Source organism: Ptychodera flava, chromosome 15 (assembly GCF_041260155.1).
Source record: "Ptychodera flava strain L36383 chromosome 15, AS_Pfla_20210202, whole genome shotgun sequence".
Lineage (NCBI taxonomy): Eukaryota > Metazoa > Hemichordata > Enteropneusta > Ptychoderidae > Ptychodera > Ptychodera flava.
In genome coordinates, this window is record NC_091942.1 from 3,040,774 (window position 1) to 3,067,087 (window position 26,314).

The 26,314-nt window shown below is 36.9% G+C and overlaps 2 protein-coding genes across 4 annotated transcripts in view; one reads left to right on the forward strand and one right to left on the reverse strand.

The window, feature by feature from the left end:
- Nucleotides 1–25,683, forward strand: LOC139150900 (ubiquitin carboxyl-terminal hydrolase 36-like). The gene is made up of 16 exons (XM_070723357.1): nucleotides 1–129; nucleotides 1,269–1,572; nucleotides 1,699–1,935; nucleotides 2,576–2,686; nucleotides 4,197–4,299; nucleotides 5,142–5,209; nucleotides 5,951–6,021; nucleotides 7,778–7,860; nucleotides 8,065–8,142; nucleotides 8,694–8,787; nucleotides 9,821–10,045; nucleotides 12,158–14,006; nucleotides 16,477–16,638; nucleotides 20,242–20,354; nucleotides 22,946–23,053; nucleotides 24,088–25,683. The coding sequence occupies exons 2-16, from the start codon at nucleotides 1,299–1,301 to the stop codon at nucleotides 24,157–24,159; spliced, it is 3,648 nt and encodes a 1,215-aa protein (XP_070579458.1). The 5' UTR covers nucleotides 1–129; nucleotides 1,269–1,298; the 3' UTR covers nucleotides 24,160–25,683.
- LOC139150901 (alpha-N-acetylgalactosaminide alpha-2,6-sialyltransferase 5-like) overlaps nucleotides 1–26,314 on the reverse strand; it is a 417,953-nt gene that overhangs the window by 319,194 nt on the left and 72,445 nt on the right. The gene's annotated exons all lie outside the window — the stretch shown is intronic.

A 26,314-nucleotide genomic window follows, 5' to 3' on the forward strand; every position in this document is an offset into this window, starting at 1 on the left:
CGAAGATTGAGACAGAGGCTAAGAAAACCCGGATGAAAATTACCTCTGCCATTGTAACTGCAACAATGTCGCCTTGATGGAATTTTAGGACACATTATATTGAGCATATATGGATCTCCAATGCATGAAGTAAGTCGAGCATCCAGATTGCTACTTTTTTAATTGCAAATTTCTTCATTAGTTTTACAATAATGTCTACGATATCATGGCTAATGGAACTGACCTGGACTCGCGAGTGTTGCTGAAATTCATAACAACTTCGTTTACACTTCTAGCTGCGGACGTTGGGACGTTTCATTTGAACGGCGCGGCATGGCACAACCCGTGTTGTGCGCCGTGCCTACACATAAACAGCGCCGCTCTAGTCGTCGTATGTTACTTTTCGTGTAAAGGAAACATATAGAAGAGGTATCACTTGCATTTATAAATGTTTTTACAAAAGGCTCAATATTTTTCATTGCTGATGTTTAGTACCCCGCACCACTTACTCGATGTCGAGAAGGGGCATCAACCTGTCACGTGTACTGAGGAAACCGTCTCTAGCCTCGGCGCGGTGGTTCGCGTCATGTCATTGATAACCCGGAGAGGGTCTCAAACCAGCGACCGGCCCAACGTGGTCACAGGCCACTGGGCGGTGATACTGATAATTCAGCAAACCAGGAACTTATACGCCGCTTCTTTGATATAATTTAATGTCATAAATTTCCTGAATGTGGTTAACTTCTTGAATGAACTTCATAAGAAAGTACCGTAGTGAATTCTTTGGAAGTAAAGTTCTGTAGTTGAGGGCGCATGCCATTTATTCGAGTGGATTTATACTTGTTTGTTTATATATGTTGATCGTAATCCACTCATATTAGATGCCTTCCATGTGGACATTTTTCAGGAGAGATTTGTTGTTGGAGACTTGACCAGTTGAAAATTTTTAGTTTACAGTTGTTTTCATGACCATAATCTGACAGAACGAAATGGCATTACCCAATGGTTACAAAATGTGTCTCAATCTAATGGATTAGTGGATACATTCACTTTTAATATTTAGATACTACTAGTCTCTATTGTAAAAGTGTACTTGTTATATTACCCTTCAATACATACCTCATTTGCTTCTAACATACACAGTGCTTATAACAAAGAACTTCTTGTATAAACATGAATAATCATATAATTGTTTGCAATTAATTTGAAGTGCAACAGTACTGAAATAGTCGCGAGACTCCCAAATTACAAACAGTGTAGTACTCTGTACCTTGGTTTCTATCCTCCAGAATATTCAGTTTGCCGTATCAGTGTGAGAGATGACCATTGACCAGTCATTGAAGCGTGATTTAGGACAACGCCACCAGCAGTCAAAACAACAATCAACCAATCAAGAGGACTCGAATGTTGACTTGGACCAACAGATAGCATCATCTTCTAAACAAGTGTTACTTCACAAGATAGATTTTGTACCTGCAAAGAAGTCATTCTCTTTGAATCTGGACAATCTACGCTCAAAATATACACCCCTAAACCCTTCCAAGAAAGATGCAGTGAAATTACAAAGTAAATTTGAAGATAAGAAGCAAAGAGGTAACAAACTTCTTCATACAACAAAGTATGATAAAGCTGCTTCCATATTTTTTTCTGAGATTCAATTTTTTGCCTGGAAACAAAGATCATTCATCTAGCACTGATGTTATTTTCCTATCCCAATAGAGAACAGTATGGGCAAAGGTTCCAGCAACGAGAACGTTGCTAATGATGGAATTCCACTTCCAAAGACTGTACTTTTCCCCTCAGAGAAGTTGAAGGTGGAATGGCAGAAAGTGTACCGCGTAGGTAGTGGTTTGATGAACCTTGGAAATACATGCTTTCTGAATTCTACTCTACAATGTCTGACTTACACTCCCCCACTGGTCAATTACCTAATGAGCCAGCAACACTCACAGTCATGTAAGTATACAAGAGATTCACATTTGTATCAATTGCAAGTTATGAATTTGTACCAGACACACTTAGATTTCACACTTTTATGTTCATCTTGTCAAATGAAATAGTGCTTTTTGCAGCTGGTTACTAATTATTCCTGCACATGTGCGATATCAGACACTGCTGCTTGAAATGCTGACAAATTTTGTCAAGTGTTGCAAGCATGGCTGTTGTTGCAGCTTGTAGTCTGAGCCATAAATATATCGTGTAGTGTTAATTGAACAAATCAATACATAATTGTCAACAATATTGGACGGAATCATTTGGCCCAAATGATATCGGTAGACGTTCTCTTCTATGTGAGCCATTAGGTTGAAGAGCAGCAAAATTGTCATGAATGATTACAATATAGATGTATCTGACCATTCTAGGGAACAGCAGAGTTCACACCTACACTCTTCCAGAAATATTTAATAGAAAGGAGTTCTATAATCCTTTAATTTCAAAATTTAAAAATCAGTATACAGAAACTGCCTTATGAAGCAATTTTGAATTCACCATTCAAAAACATATCTACACACCAAAAAAATCTAAGATGCATTCTGATACACTGTTGTAGTGTTAGATTTTACCAAATCATTGATGATATGTTTTCATTTTACAGGTCGAGAGCCAGGATTCTGTATGATATGTGAGTTACAAAGACACGTAGCCAGGGCATTTCATCAATCAGGGTCTGTCATAAGACCTATGATCATTATTCAGAAAATTAAAAGTAAGCCAACTTTTTTGTGAACTTCTGGTTCTATCCAAAACCCTTCTTTGGTGTTAATTGCTTGTAATGTAGTAAATTACATAGATAGAATTGCATAATTAGTGTCCCGTTGCTGTCTTTACTATCATGACCAATCATACCATGATTCTATTCCATAATAAAAAAGGTGTTCTCCAGACTCAGTATGAACAAGTGATCATGTGACGGCGGTACAAACAAACCCATGTGTACAAACACAAATAGAAATACACATATTTCTATGTGCGTTTGCGCACAAGGGTTTGTTTGTACCATGGTCCATTTGAATTCCAGATTTGACCTATTGCTGTTACATTTACAAAGGTAGTCAAATGATTGGATATCAGCAACCTGCCAGGTGTTGTGAACACATTAGTAGTACTAGAATGGTACTTGGAAATTGAACAGAAATTCTAATAGAGTATTGGCTTTCCATGAGAATTGCTTCACACTGTCGCCATATGAAATCAGGACTTGAAATTCGCGGTAGTCCCACGTCCACAGACTACCAACTTTTCCCTGGGGCTACCAAAGTCCATGAAATGGTAGCCCACACAGACTACCAAAGCCTGGGACATGAAATACTTAGCGTGCGATGTCTGTCACTTTCGGATGAGCTAAATGCAGTCAACATGCAGTTTCATTTGTTTGAAGCAATTATCCTTTCATCTGTGAAGAGTTTTTTCTGGTGACTATTACAATTTTCACTGCTATGTTGTTGTTTTCACAAGATGCATAGCGTTTGACCCTAGAATGTGCATGCCAGTTCCCATGCTGTTGATCGGCAGCATACAAGATGTACTTATGTCAAGTTTTGGGGTTTTGATGCTGAAATTTCACAAAACTGTCACTTCTATATCCAGAGATTGTGTAGTCAGTTTGATTTGAAATAGTAATATCAAACACTGTGTCGGTTAAGCTTAGCTGAGTTTCGCTGTCTTTTATCAATGGTTGTCGATCAGTATCATGCCAATGTATTATGTTCTGTATAGAGAGACTCAGGTGTAACAAGGCATGCCAGTTCATAAAGATCATGAGAATATTTTTTTCCTATTTTTCTTTACTCAAGTTACAATTTCTTTGGATGTGTAAGCCGATTTGGAAAGTAATAGAAAGTGTTAAAAATGCACATAAATTAGCATAAATTAAGCGTTCGTGACACTTAACTTGGGGTTTCTTGAGTTGAAGCCCCTAGTTTTACTGTTATTTTGTGTTGCTGAACCGGGGCTTATACTCGGACGAGTACAGTATCCCTAAACTAAAATATTCATGGACTACCAGCCATTGTCACTGGGCTACCAACTGCAGAAATGGTAGCCCAAGTGGACTACCAGGGAAAAAGTTAATTTCGAGCCCTGGAAATCATCAAAAATTTTGGTAATGTTTGAAAAGGGTCAGTTTTCCATATTTTATTCTGATATCACATTTGTCTTTGTCCTGATGTTATTACTTCAGTAGTATGACTTGTCTAATCATGTGATTGTCTTCACAGATATTGGCAAACAGTTTCGATATGGCCATCAAGAGGATGCTCACGAGTTTCTGCGATGTATCACTGAAGCCATGCAAAAAGCATCCCTTTCTGGTTATGACAAGTATGTATTACCATTGACTAGAATTTTCACAGTTAGAGCATTACAAGACATTGTAAGACAACTTGAACTTGTTGATGCATACGTAAAATCAACTTGTATCAGGCAAAAGAAATGCTTTTTGTGATCAGAGTAACATGATTTTTGAGTTTTAAGATTCTTTTCTGTTGCTTCTAGGTGTGATAATATCTTTACACTTGAGTATGCTCGTTTTCAAAATGTATGGTGATCCATTGCTCATACAGCAGTACATTTTTTATCAAAACTTTTATTTCATTACCTCAAACTGCATAAAAAAATGGAAACAAAAAATACATCACATAAGCTAATTGTCAAGTTTAATTCCTCTTAACTTCAGTTCATGGCATAAAATCCCTACAATACCTAATTTATGTAACATAATTCATCTGAATTTATGTAAAGACCATTTCGCTATAAGAATAATTAAATTTACATAGAAATCACATTGTGTTAATATCAATGCCAAATACAATACATTTGACAGATCAAGTTAACGTGTTCCACACACATTTATAACAATACCTTCCATGAATTCCCAACTTTCTCTGTTTCTACATTCAAAGTAATATGATGATCAGTTTTGTCTGTACCCATACAGTCTTCACATAAAGCATATCCTCATATTTTCCACTGATAAAGGTTTACATAGATACAGCAGTATAACAAAGTGACATGATTTTACAGTCACAAAGGAATGCTATAGAGAATAATTGTAGTGAAAATGACAGGGCAAAGCTTATAAAATGCCAGAGTGTATTCTTATGAACCCTTCCTTGTGAATTTTAGAGGTTGAGGATGAAGCTAATCCCAGTGCTTTGTTACAGATTAGACAGATACAGCAAAGAAACAACTCTTGTACATCAGATATTTGGAGGTTACTACCGCAGTCGAGGTAAATACTTTTATGATTTTTACTTTGAATTTATGTCACATCAGCACATTTAGTCCATGTATCCTACATTGTGTACTCTGGTCATCATAAAATGTGTAAAGTAATACAGTAGAGTTTCTTGGCATGTGCTCTAGGATGTGCTCACAGAACAATTTTGTCATTTGTACTTCAGAATAAGACTTTCTAAATCATGAGGATATTTGCATTCGTAGTACTAGTCATGATTCCAATGAACAATTTTGATTCAGTGATTGCCCAATTTAAGTGTTTTTGTGAATTTGAAAATTCCTTTATCTTAATGTGGGCATAGGAATAGATTAGGAGCTGGTATCGTATATACTGACTGTCTAGATACTGTTTACGAACAAACAAACAAATATGTCACATGCAATAGATTGTTGAAAGACAGCATTTTACCAGTAATTCACCAAAATTGCATCTCACAGGTTACAACTTGTTAGTTGAATCGTTGCAATGAATTCTTTCACAACCATGTTATGGTTCAAAGGTACTGTTCACAATTTGGTTGATTTAACACAGGAAATTAAGGAGAAATAAACTAAATGCAAAATTTTATGGTGGAACTTTCATATTTATTTGAAACAGGCAAATAAGCCATTGTTCAGTGCTATTTGTTGATTGTCGTGAATTCAAGAGAAATATCAGAGATCATTCTCTTCTATGAGGACTAAATATCTGTGAAATATCTCTAAGGATTAATCGTTTGTGTTTTGTATTCAGTGCAATGTTTAAAATGTCAGGAGAAGTCAGATACCCATGATCCATTCCTGGATATATGTATAGACATTAAGGTGAGTTTTTAATATTCAATTTTATTTATCCTGGTAAAGCTAGAGCTGCAGTGTTTGTTTGTTTCTTTTTTTAATGTGTAAATTGCACTGAGACGTATGTGTAGTGCGTGTAAGAAATAAATATTATTATTATTATTATATTAAAGAGAAAAACCAAGCCAAAGTCCACGAAACTCAATTTCTGTTTGAAATGAATTCAATATGTCATACTGTCATATACCGTGCGCAGTACACAATGACCACCTGTTTTCAGATAATTGGATTCACATTTATGTGTTGTTATCGTTTCAGTACTGTAATGGATTTATTTTTCAAAACTTCTAGTCAGATAGTTACAATGTCAAAAGAGTGCTTGTATCTGTTCCTTGTTGGTAACTTGCTAATTTCAGATCTTGTCAGAAATGTTAATAGTTAACACGGCATCAAAATGGACCTCATATGTATAATATTTTTTGTATGTGTACACCACACCAATATCGCTTCAATGATCATTCTCAAGTGGGTAGTACTTGAGGCTACTCAACTTTGCAGATTATGTCAGTACCAGCTATTTCAAGACCATACACCAGCTGTACTGCTCTCCTAACTGACCTTTGACCAGGCAAATTCCTTTGGACAATGGGAATAATAGCATGACATTGCTGCCCTTTATGATGCCAGACAGTCACGTTGTTGTGAAACTCAAGCGCTATTTAAAACTGGTGACGAAAATAGCACCTATTTATGAGTATGATATTTCCTCATCCAAAATACCAATACTTTTGAAATGTTCTTGCCAGAAAAAAAAGAAAAAATATCACTACATAACATATATGCATTTCCCTTGTCGTAATTTTGTGAGTTTAATAAAAAAAGTAATGTAAAAAATAGAATCATTCAAATATTGATAACCTTTTGCATGTTTTAGTTCACATATTTTTAAAAAATGTTTACTTTATCTTTGTGATACCTTTTATGTTGAGGTAAATGTATGTCTACATTACTAACTCCAGTTAGTCATAGGAAATGTCTTGTAAATGGAAGAAATTGTATAGATTTTGCCAGTAAGCTCATTCAGGAGTGAGCAAATCCACTAGCCCAACCTTATGGCTAGCAGTTTTTCCGTCCAGGGTAGCACTTTTTGTATCTTCTACCCTGGGAAACGAGTGGATTTGAGAAAATTGATAAGGAGGTAGAACTTCTACAGAGTGTACTTAATCTATGTGCATTGTCAGTGCTAGATAATCCTCAGCATAATAATGAAGTATTTCCAACATACAACACTTCCTGATGATGGTTAATTAGTTTGACAGTGTACCTTGAACAGAATTTACAACTGTCTTGACTGAGGGGCTAGTGGATTCTGAGGTTGGCTGGTACTTTTTGGGTGCTACTGGCCCGGCAGGCTATTGGATCTGTCATTCAAGAAAAATTATTCCACAAATTTAACTAATTCAATAACTGCTACTTTGGCGAGAAAATTATATGTCAGATTGTCTTTGTCAATATTATGAGCATGGATGCCTGTAAAGAGACCAAAATTCGAAAAGACAAAAGAAAACACAAATTCTGTGTTCTTGGACTTTTTATCTGTATGAATGTAATTAATGAATTAAAAAGAAATATATATTTTACACCAAAATGTGGCTGTACAGATGAAAGGAGAAATGTACAAGTTTTTGCATGTATGTTTCCCTGGAGATGTTGGTTTTATTTAATACTTTCATCCGTGATTTTCATTGAAATATTTTAAAGTTGTAATCTCTTTAATACACAGCATGTTTCTACTGTGATACGGGCATTGGAGAGACTGGTGAAACCAGAAACATTAGACAATGACAATATGTACATGTGTAAAAGGTAAGTTTGCAATTCCAATTTTTCCTGTAATTACCGTAAACAAAAATACTACCATTTGGGAACGCTGATAATCAGTTTAAAAACAATATGGGCATTTAATCTCCCAGACTGGAGAAATGATCTCTGTACTGTGTGTGCTCTCCTTGTGTGGATAGATAAACATCGAAGTTTTGTATTTACATCCTGTTATTTTGCCTTCTTCAGGTGCAAGGTGAAAGTTCCAGCTCTGAAACGTTTTACTGTTCATCGTGCACCAAATATACTCACTTTGTCTCTAAAGAGGTATGTCAGTTTTTTTGTATTTTATCAAACCCATTTCATGTGCCTAACTTTGTATAAGGAGGCATGGAGCTCGACTTGATGACACTGTAAAAGACTGGAAAATGTTGAAGTCACAGGCATATTACCACATAAAGTTTTGCACATTGAATAGCTCTTTTACCGGTTCCATGATACAGTGCGTGTTAGGGTATACAAAGCGGACGCTACTCATAGAACTTTTTAGCCATAGGGTATATGCAGGATATTTTACTCCTAGAACAGTATGGCAGGTCACACCCTGACCTATATTTTCGTTGCCAATGGATACAAAATACACCAGACATTTTTTGGCATTGCAAATTTGTGTCAGTCTTTTCTAACAAACTAACTGTTGTACAACACAAAATCAGTATGTTTTAGTTGTTTTGAGTATGTGTATGATGTTTGATACAGCGTAAGCGATGCATTGTGGGATAACTAGGAAAAGGTCTATTGTTGTGACAATTTATTTAAACAATACCTGTGTTGATGGTATAAGTATTGAAATTAATTTTGTTATTTTTCTCATGCAGGTTTGATTTTCATCGGTATAGTGGATCAAAGATAACTAAAGATGTAAAATACCCTGAAGTACTTGATCTCAGACCATACATGAGTCAAAGATCGGTGAGTCTTTCCAAGTCTCAAAAAAACACTTTCCAACTACTCGAATGGTGTCAACTGAATTTTAAAAAGATAAAGTGTTGATAATTGTCAAACATACCTCTGCTATGTTTTTTCTTTTAAAATTCATTTCAAACATTATTTTTTACAATAAAAAATGACATTAATGTACATAGTTTTAAATTTTGGTCTATTATCAATTACATAAATATATACCAAGAATACTGCCACACAGCAGTTGTATTGGGTTTAGCTTATCATGTCATAAATGTGTTGTCCCAGTCCTGTCATATTTTCAATAATTATTCCTTCTGTCTAGCAGCAGGGTCAGAGGTAGATCATGTTTACAATCTTACCGCTTAAGCTTTGACCCTTGACCTTAATGGATAAAACCATATCAGGCTAGCATTTTTTTAATGTCAAGCAAATAGGGAATGCATCCCTAGAAATAATCATTCACTTGTACAGTATACCATCACTGAATGATCTTAGTGATGAATATGACCATGTACGGCTGTGGTTTAGAAGCTGCTGCCAGTTCATCAGCATACATTTATCACAGTATCAGTAGACCGTGAGAACTTCCATTATCAGTATGTTATCTCTTTCAATAAGTTCTTGACCAAAACAAAATTTGCTTGAAAAATCAGACACTGGTATGGCATTCACTTATACTTACATTGGTTGACAACACTGTAAACTTGTTGGAATGTACCAACCTGTCAATATAAGTTATCATCCAATGATACAAGAATTCACAAAATGTTGGCCAAAGGAAATGACTTTGTTCCCATAATTTAAGACAAGATAGAAAAAGTAATTTGTTGGTCCCTTGGTTTGTTTGTTTATTTATCTTTATCAATTAATTTATTTGTTTATTCATGTATTGATGCATTTAAAATTGAAAATAGATGGCATATTTTTGTAACATTTTAATGTCCATTCCTAGCCTTCCAGATTCTGGTTTCTGACTTTGTTAGATTCAGGTACTACTGTTCAAAATACTGAATCAAAGCTATGTGCTTTCACTTGACAGGGTCCAGCCATTATTTACAGGCTCTATGCAGTTCTGGTACATCATGGCTACTCATGTAATTCTGGACACTACTATTGCTATGTGAAGGCACCCAACGACTCCTGGTACTGTATGAATGATTCCAGTGTCACTCAGTCCAACCAGAGGACAGTTCTGGACCAAGAGGCTTACATTCTCTTCTACATGCGTAAACCTAGTGGAAAAGCTCAGCAAAACTCGGACAAGGTTGGTGCAAAATTGTTCTTTTCAATCTTGTCTCTGTAACAATAATTAAAAATAGGATCAACCTGCCCACTGTCACACAAGATTTCTACATCAAGATCAGATTTTCATATATAAATACCAAAAAAGAGCTTCTATGTTGAGTTTGTGGCGTCTGTATGTTTTATTAGTCTTTCTTATGATACAGTCCTTTGTGCAGCATAGAGATTGTACATTCACCAGTGTTGAGTCATTTAGTCCTAGAGGACACACTGATTGGCAACTTGGTTTGTCATTTCCCATTAAATGTCATTTCTACATCCTTCCATAATTTTATCAAAACATTGTAAACAGAACCTTTGGTCTGATTTTCATCAGCATATACAACATCAATAATCATTCAAATGCTCTCACTGACTTTTTAGCTCCGCTGTCAGCGACGCGGAGCTTATCAAATAGGTTGATTTTCCGTCGTCGTCCGTCGTCGTCGTCGTCGTCCGTCAACAATTGCCTTCTCCTCTGAAACTGCAAGTCCAATTGCTTTGAAATTTTATATGCACTTCACTTGGGGTGACCTCACTTCAGTTTGTTCAAATCGTGGTGAAATTTGCATATTTGTATTTTTGGGGCATTTTTTGGTGTTTTTGGTAAAAAAATCTTCTTCTCTGAAACCGCTTGTCCGATTGCTTTGAAATTTGATATGCAGTTTACTTAGGGTGACTTCAGTCAGATTTGTTCAAATCGTGGTGAAATTTGCATATTTGTATTTTTAAGGCAATTTTTGTCATTTTTGGTAAAAATCTTTAAAAATCTTCTTCTTCAAAACTACCAGTCAGATAGCTTTGATATTTGGTACATATATCCCTAGGGATGATCTATTTCAAATTTGTTCAAATTGTGCAGAAATATGCAAATTTGCATTTTTAAGGCAATTTTTGCCATTTTTGGTCAAAAAATGTATTTTTCAAAAAGTACAGGTCTGATAGTTTTGAAATTCGGTATACAGGTTTCTATAGATGAACTAAGTAATATATATTTAATTTCTGATGAAATCTGTAATTTTGTATTTTTGGGGCAATTTTTGCCATTTTTGGTCAAAACATGTGTATTTCCAAAACTACTCATCTGATAGCTTTGCAATTTTGTATACACGTTCCTACAGATCACCTTAATGATATTTATTGAAATTATGAAGAAATCTGCAATTTTGTAATTTTGGGCAATTTTTGCCAATTTTTGGTCAAAAAATGTATTTCTCAAAAAGTACTGGTCTGATTGTTTTGAAATTCGGTATACAGGTTTCTATAGATGAACAAAGTAATATATATTTAATTTCTGATGAAATCTGTAATTTTGTATTTTTGGGGCAATTTTTGCCATTTTTGGTCAAAAAATGTGTATTTCCAAAACTACCCATCTGATAGCTTTGCAATTTTGTATACACGTTCCTACAGATCACCTTAATGATATTTATTGAAATTATGATGAAATCTGCAATTTTGTAATTTTGGGCAATTTTTGCCATTTTTGGTCAAAAAATGTGTTTCTCAAAAAGTAGTGGTCTGAAAGCTTTGAAATTTGGTATACAGGTTTCTACAGATGAGCTAAGTAATATATATTGAATTTCTGATGAAATCTGTTATTTTGTATTTTTTGGGCAATTTTAGCCATTTTTGGTCAAAAAATGTGTTACTCAAAAAGTACTCAGCTGATAGCTTTGAAATTTGGTATACAGGTTTCTATAGATGAACTAAATTTGATCTTTATTGAAATTATGATGAAATCTGCAATTTTTTTTTTTTTTGGGGGGGGGGGGGGGGTCCAGGTTGCCATTTTGGTCAGAAAAATAATTCTCAAAAAACTACTCATCAGATAGCTTTGGTTGACATGTTCTTAGGGATGATCCAATGTGATATATTCAAAGTATGATGAAATCTTCAATTGTGTATTTTTGCAGCTATTTTAGCCACTTTTTTCTGGCCACTGCATTGAGCTATCAAAGATTTCCACCTTCTTCATCAACATGTGTCAAAAATAGTTATTCTCTACATAAACACAGCGGAGCTATATCGGCCGCTAGGTCACTTTTTTGTTAATTGCATGGATTTCCAATCATGATTTGTTTTATTCCGTCAGGGTTGGAATCAAAGTGGTAGCACATACACTTCTTCCAAATTCATGAACAAGTCTGCGTCAGCCACCGTGAGTAGCACCAGCAACCCAGTCAATGGCCCAGTAGGGAAGCCAATTGTGAGACCAAAACCACAGACACCAGTGGCAGCTCATTCTAAACCAAGACCAATTCTCTCTGGGTCACCTTCCGTTAGACCAAGACCGGCCAATCGGCCGACAACCATCCCTGAACCTGGGAAGAGAGAGAAAGTGCAGTTCAATCTCAGTGTGAAACCAAAAACACCACAGAGTCAGTCGTCTGTGTCAATGAAGAACACACAGGCGCATACTGAACCAGCCAATGCAGTGAGTATTTCAGTCACGCCTGTAAAACCAGTCAATGGATCTGGTGACACGGCTTTAGTTCCGTACACTGGAGACTCCGATGAAAGCTCAGAAGACTATGATGATACTGTTGCTAGATTAAGCAATTTACCGTTGAAAGATGAAAAAGATAGCAAAAGAGTAGTTGCTAAGCAAGAGACAGAGACCAAGACAGAGAGTGCAAAATCTACTGACAAGGAAAAAACTGAGAAAAGTACAATTTCTGTGAAAGTAGAAGTTGAACAGCCGCTAGTTTCTGCGTCTGAATCGTCACTGCCTGAAAGAGAAAAGAAAGACTCAGAGAAAGTTGCTGAGAAAACACCAAGTGATAGTGATGCAAGAGAAAAGAAAGAAACTGTTGATCAGTCTGCAAGAAAACAAACACCAAAGGAACAGAATGCAGGTGATGATAAAAACGATAAAACTCAGAATATGAAACCTCCTGAGAAAACAACGCCAGTCGGCGCCAAGTCCATTGCCACTTTTGCTGGTAACGTTGCAGTTAACAGGACACCTGGTAGCAGTCACAACACGCCTCTGAAATTAACACTGAGTAAAGTGAGCAGTTTCAAGGTCAATGCCACTTCAGCGGCATGGAAAATAAATGACTGTGAGTCTCAGATATCACCTTCACTAGCGTCAGATAGCAGTAATCACAGCATGAATTCAACTGGTGGAGAGTGGACCGTCATTGACAAGAAGGACGCCCCAATGACTCCCAAAGTAGCTGAGTTTGCTCACCCAGGGTGGATCGTCAGAACAGCGGAAGAATTTAAAAAGCATGAAGAGGAGATAAAAGCCAAGGAGGAAAAAGAGAAGGAAATGAAACAGGAGAGTGGCAGCGAGGATCTTGAAAAGTCCAAGGGGAGTCCACTTAAAAAGTGTAGCCGACTGGAAAGGCAATATAGTTGTCCAGTAAGTGTGTCGTTACTGCACGGTGCAGGACAGAAACTCTTGCACAGACAGTTAAGCAATGGGGGTGTCAAAAGACAAAGGACTTACTCCTCTAGTAGCCATGACTCACTCACAAGTGGTGGCACTAATAGAGGAGATGCTGCACAACACAAACACAGCAAGAAAAGAAAATATGAAAAGCTTGAAGACAAAGAAAGGACTGAAAAACAAAGGAGATCAGAATCTGATAATGAAGAGCCAGATGAGCAGGAAAACAGCGTCTCCACGGAAAAAATACCACTGTTGAACGGGAGCAACAAGGTCAGTAAAAAACATAAGAAACACAAGAAGAAGAAGAAAAAGAAATCAAGAGAGAGATACGAAGAGGAAAGCTTGAGACATCGGAAACACAGTGATGACAGCGACTATGAAGATCACAGAAAAGAAAGGAAGAAAAAGAAGAAACACAAACATAAAAAGCACAGAGAAGATACATTGCCAATGCTGAAGGAAGAAAGTGAGTCAGAGAATTCAGAAAGAACATCACGTAAAACCAATGGTGATCACTCAACTTCTAAGAAAGAAAAACCAAAAGGTGAGTAATAAAAACAGGATGATGCAGTTTTTATAACAAGAGTAATCTGTTTCCAAAGACAAGCAATTGTGATGTTCAATATCCTGTATAAGTGTAGTTATTGATGAAAAATGTATGAATGAAAGCAAGCGCAAAGCTAGCACTTCACTTAACATGTTGGAATCAATGGAATGGGATCTCTATACGGTATACCTATGAATTTGAAAAGAGCGCACTTTCAGTCTTCTCATGGAGGCTGCAATTTTGACTACTTTGTCACGGATTGCATGAAATAAAAGATGTCTTCTACCACAAATCCTTCTTGACAATGGGTTTTGCTGACAAGGGAATCTCTCTGTTCCAAAGACGGCAGAAAATTTAGTTCATAATGATTATTAGCTACTATAGACTATAGTCTATAGAAGCTATTGGGATGGGTATCCGTCCGGCGTCCGTCGTCAGTCTGTATGTATGTATGTATGTATGTATGTATGTATGTATGTATGTATGTCCGTTTGTGAGGCGTCCGTCCACTCAAATATCTTGAGAACCGCAGTACTTACTGATTTGATATTTGTTGTGTGGATGAAAAATATGATTTTGAGAAACTATTTTTTTTTATTTTTTGATATTGTTGAAAATAGGCAAATTAATGCCAAAAAAGGTGTTTTTGGTAAAAAATCTTCTTCTTCATAACCGCTGGTCAGACAGCTTTGTTATTTGGTATACAGGTCCCTAGGGATAACCCAACTTAGATTTGTTCAAATTGTGATGAAATATGCAAATGTGTATTTTTAAAGAATTTTTTGTCATTTTTGGTCAAAGTTTGACTTACATTGTATGTAATTCTTGTACTGTATAAACCCTATCAATTCACCCAGAAAAAAATAATTAATATGATTTTAAATAATTGAATTAATTAGGAAATCATCAAAGCCAAAATAATTTTAGTGTGGAATTATCAGAAAGTTCAACTTTTTTTGACAGTTAATAGTGAATTGAGGATTAAAACATGTAAAGGCAACTTTCCTGAATACCAACTTTGATATATTCTGAACCACCATTTATGTTATCTAAAAGAAATTGCTCATAATAGTTTGTCATGATAGGGTGGTCAAATAAATAGAGATAGAGAAAGTTCTAATTTCCATACATGGTTGACTTGGTAAGGATAAAATAAGATTACTCTTTGAGGAAAAAAATAGAGTGGTCAATTGAAAGAGTGGTCAAAGTGATAGGGTTTTTATGGTAAAGCTGGGCTGTAAGATTCCTCATGTGCTATTTATAGCAATTATGCAATCTGTGTAAACAGTGCAATGAAAGTGTAACATGATTCCTTATAATGCTTTTGATGACCTTGAACTTCTTAAGTTACAAACATTTGTCACTTCAGTGTGCTTTCTCTGAGTACCTACAGTCTCAACTTATTCAACAGAACTTACTTACAATGTTAATTTGAAAGTTGAAATATGCTTGGTTAATAGGATGAAAATACTGATATTAAAAGATATATCATAACCAGCTCAAGATTCTTTATAACCTGACAGATATGCTGTTTTTTTATGACGTAAATCTTGATTTAAGCAAGTCTTGTTTACTTTAATTAGAATGTAATTAACTCTCGTTTATTTGCTGTTATAGACTAATATAGTCTGATGAAATATGCAAATCTGTATTTTTACAGAATTTTTTTCCATTTTTGGTCAGGCCATCCTTATATGAGCTATCAAAGATATCCACCTTCTTCATCAATACATGTGTCACAAAAGGTTATTCTCTACATAACACAGCAGAGCTCTGTCTACTGTTGAGTCGCTTCAGTGTTTTTTCAAAACCGCTGGTCAGACAGCTTTAATATTTGGTTTACATGTCCCTAGAATGACCTTAGTGAGATAATTTCATACAGTCAGGAAATACTTAATTTTGTATCCATGTCTATAGTAGCTTCAGGACTTTGGCCCTATGTTTTTAGATCACTTTTAAAAGCAGTGTTCCATTATCACTGACGCCGCCATTTTGAAACAAGCCAACTCTCCCAAGAATTAGATAGTTTGAAACAATATGAACAGCCAACTCACGTGGGAATTCAAAATTGAGTTGTGGAGCACCACCAACAGAAAAAAACAATTATTTTTTCTGTATCAGGCATTCTCTGTTCCCAGCCTGTTACTACTCTAAACTGATCTAACCATGTAATTTGCCTCTTTTCATTGATTTTCGGTGGTCAGCTTTATTTGTTAGCATTTTCAAATTAAATTGCTGAAATCTATTGATATTTTTGGTGGTGGGAATTATAACATCAATGTCGATACCCATCACTGTGTTCACTGTCAAGTTATACCTGTTACATGTTATTGTTTGCATATGCAAATCAAATTATCACGACACCTTATCAGTGGAGTATATTCACAGCCATACATCAAATACATTTAACTGATGAATGTATGTGTCCAAATTTTTTGTGATGTGTTTCCTACATTCTTGTGTGCAGCACCAACTCAACACTGGGACCATCATGTAAGAGATGGATACAAGAGACTTCGAGATAATGATGATGAGAGCAGTCAGAGTAAGTCATGGGATGGCACCAAATCATCCGCCGCCGTGGATGAGCTGATGAGCAGATCAAATAGCAAAGGATATGGTGTGCAAGGTGAGTCTGGGAAAATCACTGTAAAGTCACCCTTTGATACATCTTTCCAGATAAGGAGTCAAGCCATGTCACAGCAGAGAGTAGGGTTGGATCACTGTTTAGTGTGTTGAAAAGTAAAACAAAGATGTATGTTGAATCTTTGTACGGTGATAAACCTGCATGACAATGTTAGGGCTTCCATCAGCTCTGGTTTGTATACATTAACAAGCTTGTTGTCTTTAACATCGCAGTGTACACATACTGACAAGCCCTGAGGGTAATAGCAATGTCCCCCAAAAAGTATGTTTCAGGGGCCAAAGGCCAAGGAAAGACAGACAACACTACCATTTTTATTAGCTACTATAGACTATAGTCTATAGAAGCTATTGGGATGGGTATTCGTCCGGCGTCCGTCGTCAGTCTGTATGTATGTATGTATGTATGTATGTATGTATGTCCGTTTGTGAGGCGTCCGTCCACTCAAATATCTTGAGAACCGCAGTACTTACTGATTTGATATTTGTTGTGTAGATGAAAAATACGATTTTGAGAAACTATTTTTTTTAATTTTTTGATATTGTTGAAAATAGGCAAATTAATGCCAAAAAAGGTGTTTTTGGTAAAAAATCTTCTTCTTCATAACCGCTGGTCAGACAGCTTTGTTATTTGGTATACAGGTCCCTAGGGGTAACCCAACTTAGATTTGTTCAAATTGTGATGAAATATGCAAATCTGTATTTTTAAGGAATTTTTTTGTCATTTTTAGTCCCCACGGACACCGTCCGGGGGGACTTATAGGTTTGGTCATGTCCGTGCGTGTGTGCGTGCGTGCGTGCGTCCGTCCGTGCGTGCGTCCGTCCGTTCACGCAGATATCTCAGAGATGCCTGGAGCGATTTCATTCAAACTTGGTACAAGGATTACTTCATATGTCATACAGATGCACGTCGATTTGTTTTGTGATACGATCCAATATGGCCGCCAGGCGGCCATTTTATTTACGATTTTGCATGTACAGAGCCATAACTTAGGCATGTTTCAACTGATTTTATTAGTCCCCACGGACACCGTCCGGGGGGACTTATAGGTTTGGTCGTGTCCGTGCGTGTGTGCGTGCGTGCGTCCGTGCGTGCGTGCGTGCGTCCGTCCGTGCGTGCGTCCGTCCGTTCACGCAGATATCTCAGAGATGCCCGAAGCGATTTCATTCAAACTTGGTACAAGGATTACTTCATATGTCATACAGATGCATGTCGATTTGTTTTGTGATACGATCCAATATGGCTGCCAGGCGGCCATTTTATTACGATTTTTTCATGTACAGAGCCATAATTCAGGCATGTTTCAACTGATTTTATTCAAAGTTGGTACAAGGACATTGACCAATGTCATAGATATGCACGTCAATTCTTTTTGTGATACGATCCAATATGGCCGCCGTGCGGCCATTTTGTTACGATTTTTTCATGTACAGAGCCATAACTCAGGCATATCTCAACCGATTATATTCAAACTTGGTACAAGGACATTGACCTATGTCATACATATGCACATCAATTTGTTTTGTGATACGATCCAATATGGCCGCCAGGCGGCCATTTTATTACGATTTTTTCATGTACAGAGCCATAACTCAGGCATGTTTCTACAGATTTTATTCAAAGTTGGTACAAGGACATTGACCAATGTCATAGCTATGCACATCAATTTGTTTTGTGATACGATCCAATATGGCCGCCGTGCGGCCATTTTGTTACAATTTTTTCATGTACAGAGCCATAACTCAGGCATATCTCAACCAATTTTATTCAAGTTGGTACAAGGACATCAACCTATGTCATACACATGCACATTGACTTGTTTGTGATACGATCCAATATGGCCGCCGTGTGGCCATTTTATTACGGCTTTTTAGTTGTTCATGTCCAGAACCATAACTCAGACACGTATCAAGCAAATTTATTCAAAGTTGGTACAAGGAGATTGACCAATGTCATACATATGCATGTTAATTTGTTTTGTGATACGATCCAATATGGCTGCTGTGCGGCCATTTTGTTATGATTTTTTCATGTACAAAGCCATAACTCAGGCATATTTCAACCAATTTTAATCAAAGTTGGTACAAGGACATTGACCTACCGTATGTCATACATATGCACATTGATTTGTTTTGTGATTCGATCCATTATGGCCACCATGTGGCCATTTTATTACAATTTTTTCATGTCCTGAACTACAACTCAGACATGTATCAAGCGAATTTATTCAAAAGTATTTTTATCACAGACCTAATTAATGAAGAGGACTCTATCCTCTCTGAGGACATGTAATCAAAGTACCCATTAACAAGTGGGGACTGTGTCATCAACGATGACTTGTTGGTCAAAGTTTGACTTACATTGTATGTAATTCTTGTACTGTATAAACCCTATCAATTCACCCAGAAAAAAATAATTAATATGATTTTAAATAATTGAATTAATTAGGAAATCATCAAAGCCAAAATAATTTTAGTGTAGAATTATCAGAAAGTTCAACTTTTTTGACAGTTCATAGTGAAATGCTTACCATCTTGGAGGATTAAAACATGTAAGGCAACTTTCCTGAATCCCAACTTTGACATATTCTGAACCGTCATTTATTGTGCCCTGTATGTTATCTAAAAGAAATTGCTCAAAATAGTCAATAGAGATAGAGATAGAGATAGAGAAAGTTCTAATTTCCATTTATGGTTGACTTGGTAAGGATAAAATAAAATTACTTTTTGAGGAAAAATTAGAGTGGTCAATTAAAAGAGTGGTCAAAGTGATAGGGTTTTTAATGGTAAAGCTGAGCTGTTTAAAGATTCCTCATGTGCTATTTATAGCAATTATGCAATCTTTGTAAACAGTGCAATGAAAGTGTAACATGATTCCTTATAATGCTTTTGATGACCTTGAACTTCTTAAGTTTCAAACCTTTATCTCTTCAGTGTGCTTTCTCTGAGTATGTACAGTCTCAACTTATTAAACAGAACTCACAATGTTAATCAAAGATATCCACCTTCTTCATCAATACATGTGTCACAAAAGGTTATTCTCTACATAACTCAACAGAGCTCTGTCAACTGTTGAGTTGCTTGTTCTTTCAAAACCGCTGGTCAGACAGCTTTAATATTTAGTTTACTTGTCCGTAGGATGACCTTAGTGAGATAATTTCATACAGTCAGGAAATACTTAATTTTGTATCCATGTCTATAGTAGCTTCAGGGACTTTGGCCCTATTTTTTACGAAGCAGACAACATCTCCATGGCAAAAGAAGCTTTGCATCTGTTTGGTTGTCATTTGCCTGTCCACTTAGTTTTCCTGAAAATGGTAGCATTTATTAGCTTGAAATTTGGTGTGTACATGTATTTTGGGCCAAGGATTAATTTCAAATATGAAGACTGGCTTTCATACACGCGCATTGGTAAGTTGTATATAGCTAGGCTACTTTCAGGTCAAAGGCTGTGTTTTGAACATTCCTCCCATATCATTTCAATAATCTCTATCTCCTATGGTGTGAAAGTCTGCAGAAATACTTGAGGCATCTCAAGTGAGATATGTTTCTACACACAGCAGTTTATTTCTGTATCATTCCTTTTCAGTTCCATCATGGGATGGTGGAAAGAGCATCGTTGAGCAAGATGCAGAGAAAGACAGAGACTTCAGGAAAAGGAGAAGTGACGATGATTATGATGAAGACTATGATAGAGGAAAGGTATTTGTCAAAAGTATTGCTCTAAGTATTTTATCAGCATTTACTTTGTGTGTTGAGGGCGCTCAACATGAGATTTCTACCGCATGGAGAGAGGCATGCAGGCATCTTTTGTTGCTGGGAAACAAGCACTCATGAAAACTCTTAGGCCACTTCAAAGGTTGCTCAAAACATGCAATGTAATCTCACAGTAAATTTCAGTAGAAGCTTTGAGTTTCGGGAAATTGACCAGAGAATCTTAAAAAGAAAAACGTGTCAGCTTTCTCAAACAGCAAAGTGTTATACCGCAACAAAATCTATTAATGTTGCAAAGATATACACTGCTTGTTGGCAGATTGATTGGTCATGGTTTCAAAGTAGTCAACCAAAAACATGACTGGTTTTGGTTTTTAATCAACTGCATTCATTGCAACTCTGGAAAGCACAGACTGCAATCCCAAGAGGCTGTATGTGAATGTATCCTCCTAGAACACTATGTACCCGGAAGATGAAAGTTTTGAACTTTTTTCTCATTCTTTGCTCAAGGAAACTTAAACCCCATGCAGACTTAATCCAAAAATCTAGCAACATATTTACATAATGATTGCAAAAGAAGTCAAAGGACAGAAACGCCTCAATCTCCTTAAAACCCAAGCTAATCCTGATCCCGGGCCTTTTCGAGCCAGGGTTTAAAACCACCCTCTTTCGTGATCAAGAATGAAAATCATGGGTCACTCAGGGATCACTTTGGGGCGCGATAACGCGATATTTACGCTCAAAAATCAGAAAAATCGCATTCAGAAAAATCAATTGGGCAAAAAAGTCGCGCCGATAATTCAAATGGCGCGTACGTGATACCTTTACGCGATCTCATCGGTAACATTTGGCAGGTTTTCAGTACAGAACCACTCATTGTGTCGCCGTAGAGAGCGCTATAATTACGCTAGAAAAAAGCTGTTGCAGAGTTACCCGTTTCAACAGCGTTTGTGATTGGTTGCCAACAGGAAGTTTTGCGTTCATTGACAAATCATTGGAGTCGATACAGCAAGTGTTCATTGCTGATGTACAGTGTGTTGTCGTCGCTCAAAATGGCGCTTTCGAAGGAATATTCGTGTCCAGTACGAGTGGTAGTGCGAAGAAAAAACGAAAATGCACTATTCTGGACTACATACTTCCGTTACTCCCGCACTAGAAAGTATGGATTCGATCGCCTCCGATTTCAACTACACTCAGTTGACAGTTTTCGGACAGGGTAGTGAATTTCGCCCAAAGCCGTTTCATAAATGACGAGCACAGCAAAATCTTATGCCCTTCGAAACTTTGTGTTTATCCTCAAACTGTTAACACCGACAGAAGTGGTATTTAGGGGGTCAAAGTTGCCAAATTTTTGCCCCCAGTGTTGAGTGCGTGTAATCGGACTGCTATCGCAGTAATCGGACGTCGTATTTTGAATGTGACAAGGGGTTAAATATTGATATTTTGAACCTTCGAACCACACATTTTCAATTTCGATGTGTTTAGAAAACTATATGGAAATATTTCGTGATAATTAGTTACGTTTAATCCATGGACGACGCAACTATATTTCAACGTGTATAGCGCTTCTAGATATCGGACACAGGCTGTCCCTGTGTGTTGCGTTCTACACCTCGTAGGCCTATTGTACGGTGTGGCTAACTTCACCGAGTTTGTACTAGCGCCCGAAATTATAGCTTTTACCCAAAAAAAATCAGAAACGGGACGGCATCGTCACCTGACTTAATATGCTGTAGCATGACTTGTAAAACTCTATCAAAACGGAGCGAAGTGAGTATAACGAACAGCATGTCATTAAATGTCTGAAAACTGAGGTCGTCCGAAAACTGTCTCACTGAGTGTATTGTTATGCAAATTAACCAAAATGCAGAAAATCAGGGAAAGTTAGGTCCGGTTCCCACAGACTTTGAAATTCTCCCACTGTTTTTTTTCATGTGCGATTTTATCTCATGCCGTTCTTGAGCCAGGATAATCATGGGTCACCATGCAAAGTGCAGGATTAAAGAAACAAACTACTCTAAATTCACTGATATTTTACCATGTTCACATAGGTAAAACTGGAAACGTTTTAGAGACACTATTTGTGATTTGCAGACTCAGAGGATTAGTAATTTGAGTCGGCATGTGTTCACACACTAAAAGACAGTCTTTGTTTTGCTGCTTTAGCCGGCTTGATGTGCCCTATCCGGTTCAAAATGTGTATATGGCCAAACATATAGCAATGCACAAGATGACGGACGTGAACGGTCTCTTTGGTTTTGAGGCGGTTCCTAAAAGAAAGGCATTGAGATTCTTCCTGTACCGCTTCTTCTGTTTCTGTTTACAACTTCAGTGTATCCAACTTTCAGTGGTTTGATTTCTCTTAAGGCACTGCTTAGCTGTCCGATTGAGCCCCTTTTGCATAGCCTAAATTTCAGCTGATGTGTTTGTAAACATGGCTGTCCCTGCAAGCTCTGTTCAGTGTTCCAAAAATTGTTCCTGGAGCACATCGCACTTAACACTAATCTGATCCTTTAACATGCATTCCCTAGTGACCATGTGTGGAACAGAAAAATTCATGTACTCTCCTATGTTTGCAGGTGAAAAAAGTAAAGCACCGTAAGAGTGAAGACTTCAAGTATTCATACAAATCTCTCAACCGCTTCCAGTATGAACAGAATATGAGAAACCGGGGCTTTAGAGACAAGGTAAAGAGAGGTGACACTTGTATCCATGGTTACAATTTCTATTTTACACAGTTTAAAACTCATACGGTATCGTTCAAAAGTGTAATATAGTTTTGAAGACAGAGTTCTTCAAGTGAAACCTATAAGATTCATCAAGCCTGACCTCAGGGAGATGGTAAAATCTGAAAGGAAGGCAGAAAAGGAAAGGTATTACAATGTGTTTCATTTTAGCTGCACACCAGATAAATTTACCAGCTGTGTACTAACTGTCTTGCAATTTTCCCATCCCTCTGAGGGCACCTTTATTCCCCTTGATGCTGATCAGATTTGATCAACCAGATACAGTATAGAATATTGTATAAAATACTGAAAAAAGTACAATGATAATGTGATGTTTTTTAGCCTTGTGTCGTGTTTGTGTTGATCTTACTGATATCCTGCCCATATCTGAAACTTACAACCATATAAGGGGCCGTTGATAACTAAAACATGCACACAGTAAACACAACTAAGTACGTGTGGCCTCAACCCCCCTCCCCTAAACAAAAGTCTGGAAGTTCGAAAATCCAACCAAGCCTTGTTCTGTATCAGCATACCTACAATTGGTAATTATGTCACTATGAATGAAATCATGCATACGCCCAGCATACCCCCTCTAAATCAATCTTTGTTCAGTGCCAACTTGACAAATTACGCAACCAACAGAATGAAATAAATTAATGTGTATTCAAAATGATTGTTGCTTTATTTTACTTGTACGCTAAATCACATGTATGTCAAAATAATGCTGGTGTAGTGCTGGTGCTGCACTGGCCTGGTACATGCCAAACAACATAGCGATATTTTGCGATACATAAAAATGTGTAGCTGGATGCTTTGACACAAATACAATGTAATGCAATTTTTGCACATGGTAATCGAAATACAACCAAACCCCTAAACACATATCTTGCATTTACCATGCACAGTTTTTAATTATCTACGGCCCCTAATGTATGTGACATTGTGGCACTCTTTTTCCATAAATGAATCATTCCCATTCTCTTTTAATACAGAATTTTCGTCCGAGCTTTGGTAGAAGTCATAGCTGGAATCCTGGTTATCGAAGACACTCTAACAAATATTAGAACAGAACCTGTGACCAAGCTGCATGGTGCTATTTATCGGTTGCAGATTGCTGAAGATACTTAAATGTGGTGATTGTGGCATTTTCGTTACGGTGGAAAGTCGCAGTGCCATGGTCTTCACTGTAGACAAGGCAGACATTATCGCACAATTTCAAATATTACTTGACAGTGCAATTCTTCCATGAGAACTGACAACAGTTGCTGCACCGTATCTAGGATGTACATTCATTAATGTACTTTTACTGTACATTAATGGTATTAATGTTGTAATGAAGGCCATTTGACAGCCAAGCAGCTCCAACTAGGATTCAAGAATTGGCATTTTCATGAATCAATCCATACAGAGAAATGAATTTGTATCTGAAATCAAAGGGTTGCAACATAGTTTGCAACAAAACCCTGACACTATGTGGAATAGTTACCCTGGCAACTCTCCATGGCAACCATATTAATCAACCTGTCAAAGAACGCAGTGGTTACCATGGCAACTGTATTGCAACCATTTTAATCAGTTGAATGTGCACTTTTTATTTCTTTCTTTTATATAAATTAGTGGTTTTTTTTACATGACATGAAGTATCTATTGCCTTCACTGTTAAATTTATTTACTCGCATATCCAGTGTATGAGATGCCTGCAATCAGCCTGAGGCTTTGTACTCACCAAATGAATATAAGCATCCCTGTGAAGTTTCTCTTCTCAATCCTATTATGTGTAATGTCAGAATTTTAATTCATGTGATATGACCAGCATTTTTTTTTTAACTTGAATGATGGTTGTACAGTTTGGACATGTTATTTTTTGTGAGTCCAATAAGGATACAGATTTTAGCTGCCGTGGATTGTGCTAGATGAAAATCGTATCGTGATCTCTGATAAATTTTAGTTCAAATCATGAGATTGACATGTAATTCAATGTACAATGAATATTTGCAAACTGTAGTTTGCCGCCTTGTTTGTATCTGTTTCTTCAAAACAGCCCTACCCTGCCTGTGTAGTTTGCCTACTCCGCATTTTCAATGGAATTGTAATTTTGTATATGAGATGCAGTCACATATCCATTATGAAAGCGTGTTTGATGTACAGCATCCAATGCAACAAGCAATGCTAGACGTCATGCCAAATTGCAAAGAAAACCTCTTTGTCAATGTCAAGAGTGTAAATGGCAATTGGTGACAGAAGAGAATTGTCATAGTCATAAATTCCTATGTCTGAAGTACAAGCTATATGGTCACAATGGCCATGCAGAAATGATCATAATTGTCCTTGTCAAATTTTTACATTGTGTGAATTGTATTTCTGTATGCCAGAGTGAACAATATTTGTCCTGTCTAGTCCCTACCCTGCCCTACTTACAGTGGTACAACCACGCAGCTTTACTGTGAAATAATCTTACACACAGACGTTTAGACTGCTTGTATAGTAGCCCCTGGACGCAATATGTTCTTTTTCCCGGTGATTTATACACACTCTTGTGTTTACTGGATAATAGACAAATAAAAATGTGAAATTGGCACTTCCTAAAAGCTTGACCAGTCGACTTTTTTCACTTTTCTTAAGATTGCCCAACTTGAAGTATTATACAAGTAAAGTATTTCACATCACCTTTGAATGTGACAATGAGACAGGACTTCCATTTGTGTAACATCATGGGCTTGTTTTTAGGAGAACCATTTTAGTTTTGTTTCTATATGGTCCTCTGTCCTTACTCTGAATAGGGTGCTGTCTTCTACCGCAAGACCTGTCTCACTTGGCACTAGGTCTGGCATCAAAAATGATTGATCTGAAGTGTCATCCATAAATTACTGATTGTGCCCGCGGCGGGAATTTTTTTGTCAAAGTAACACCGTCAATACTTCCTATAAACATTCCCATTTACAAAAACCATAAATGGGGAAACGGCCATTTCGTTTGCCCTCAAGCATTCACCTTTTCATCAGCAAACATCAGTGAAGAATGCCAATTACAATGTTGGAAATCTGTTGAGAGTTTGTCCTGACTATCGAAGGATGTTCTGTGGTGCAGAGGACCTGTTTTAAAAATCATAGAAGTATGGGGTAATGTTCTGATAAAAAAAATACCAAGAAGTACAGAGAGAGATGATGATGATAATGATATGAACATGTTGATTGTTCTTTGTAATATCTGAATATTTAT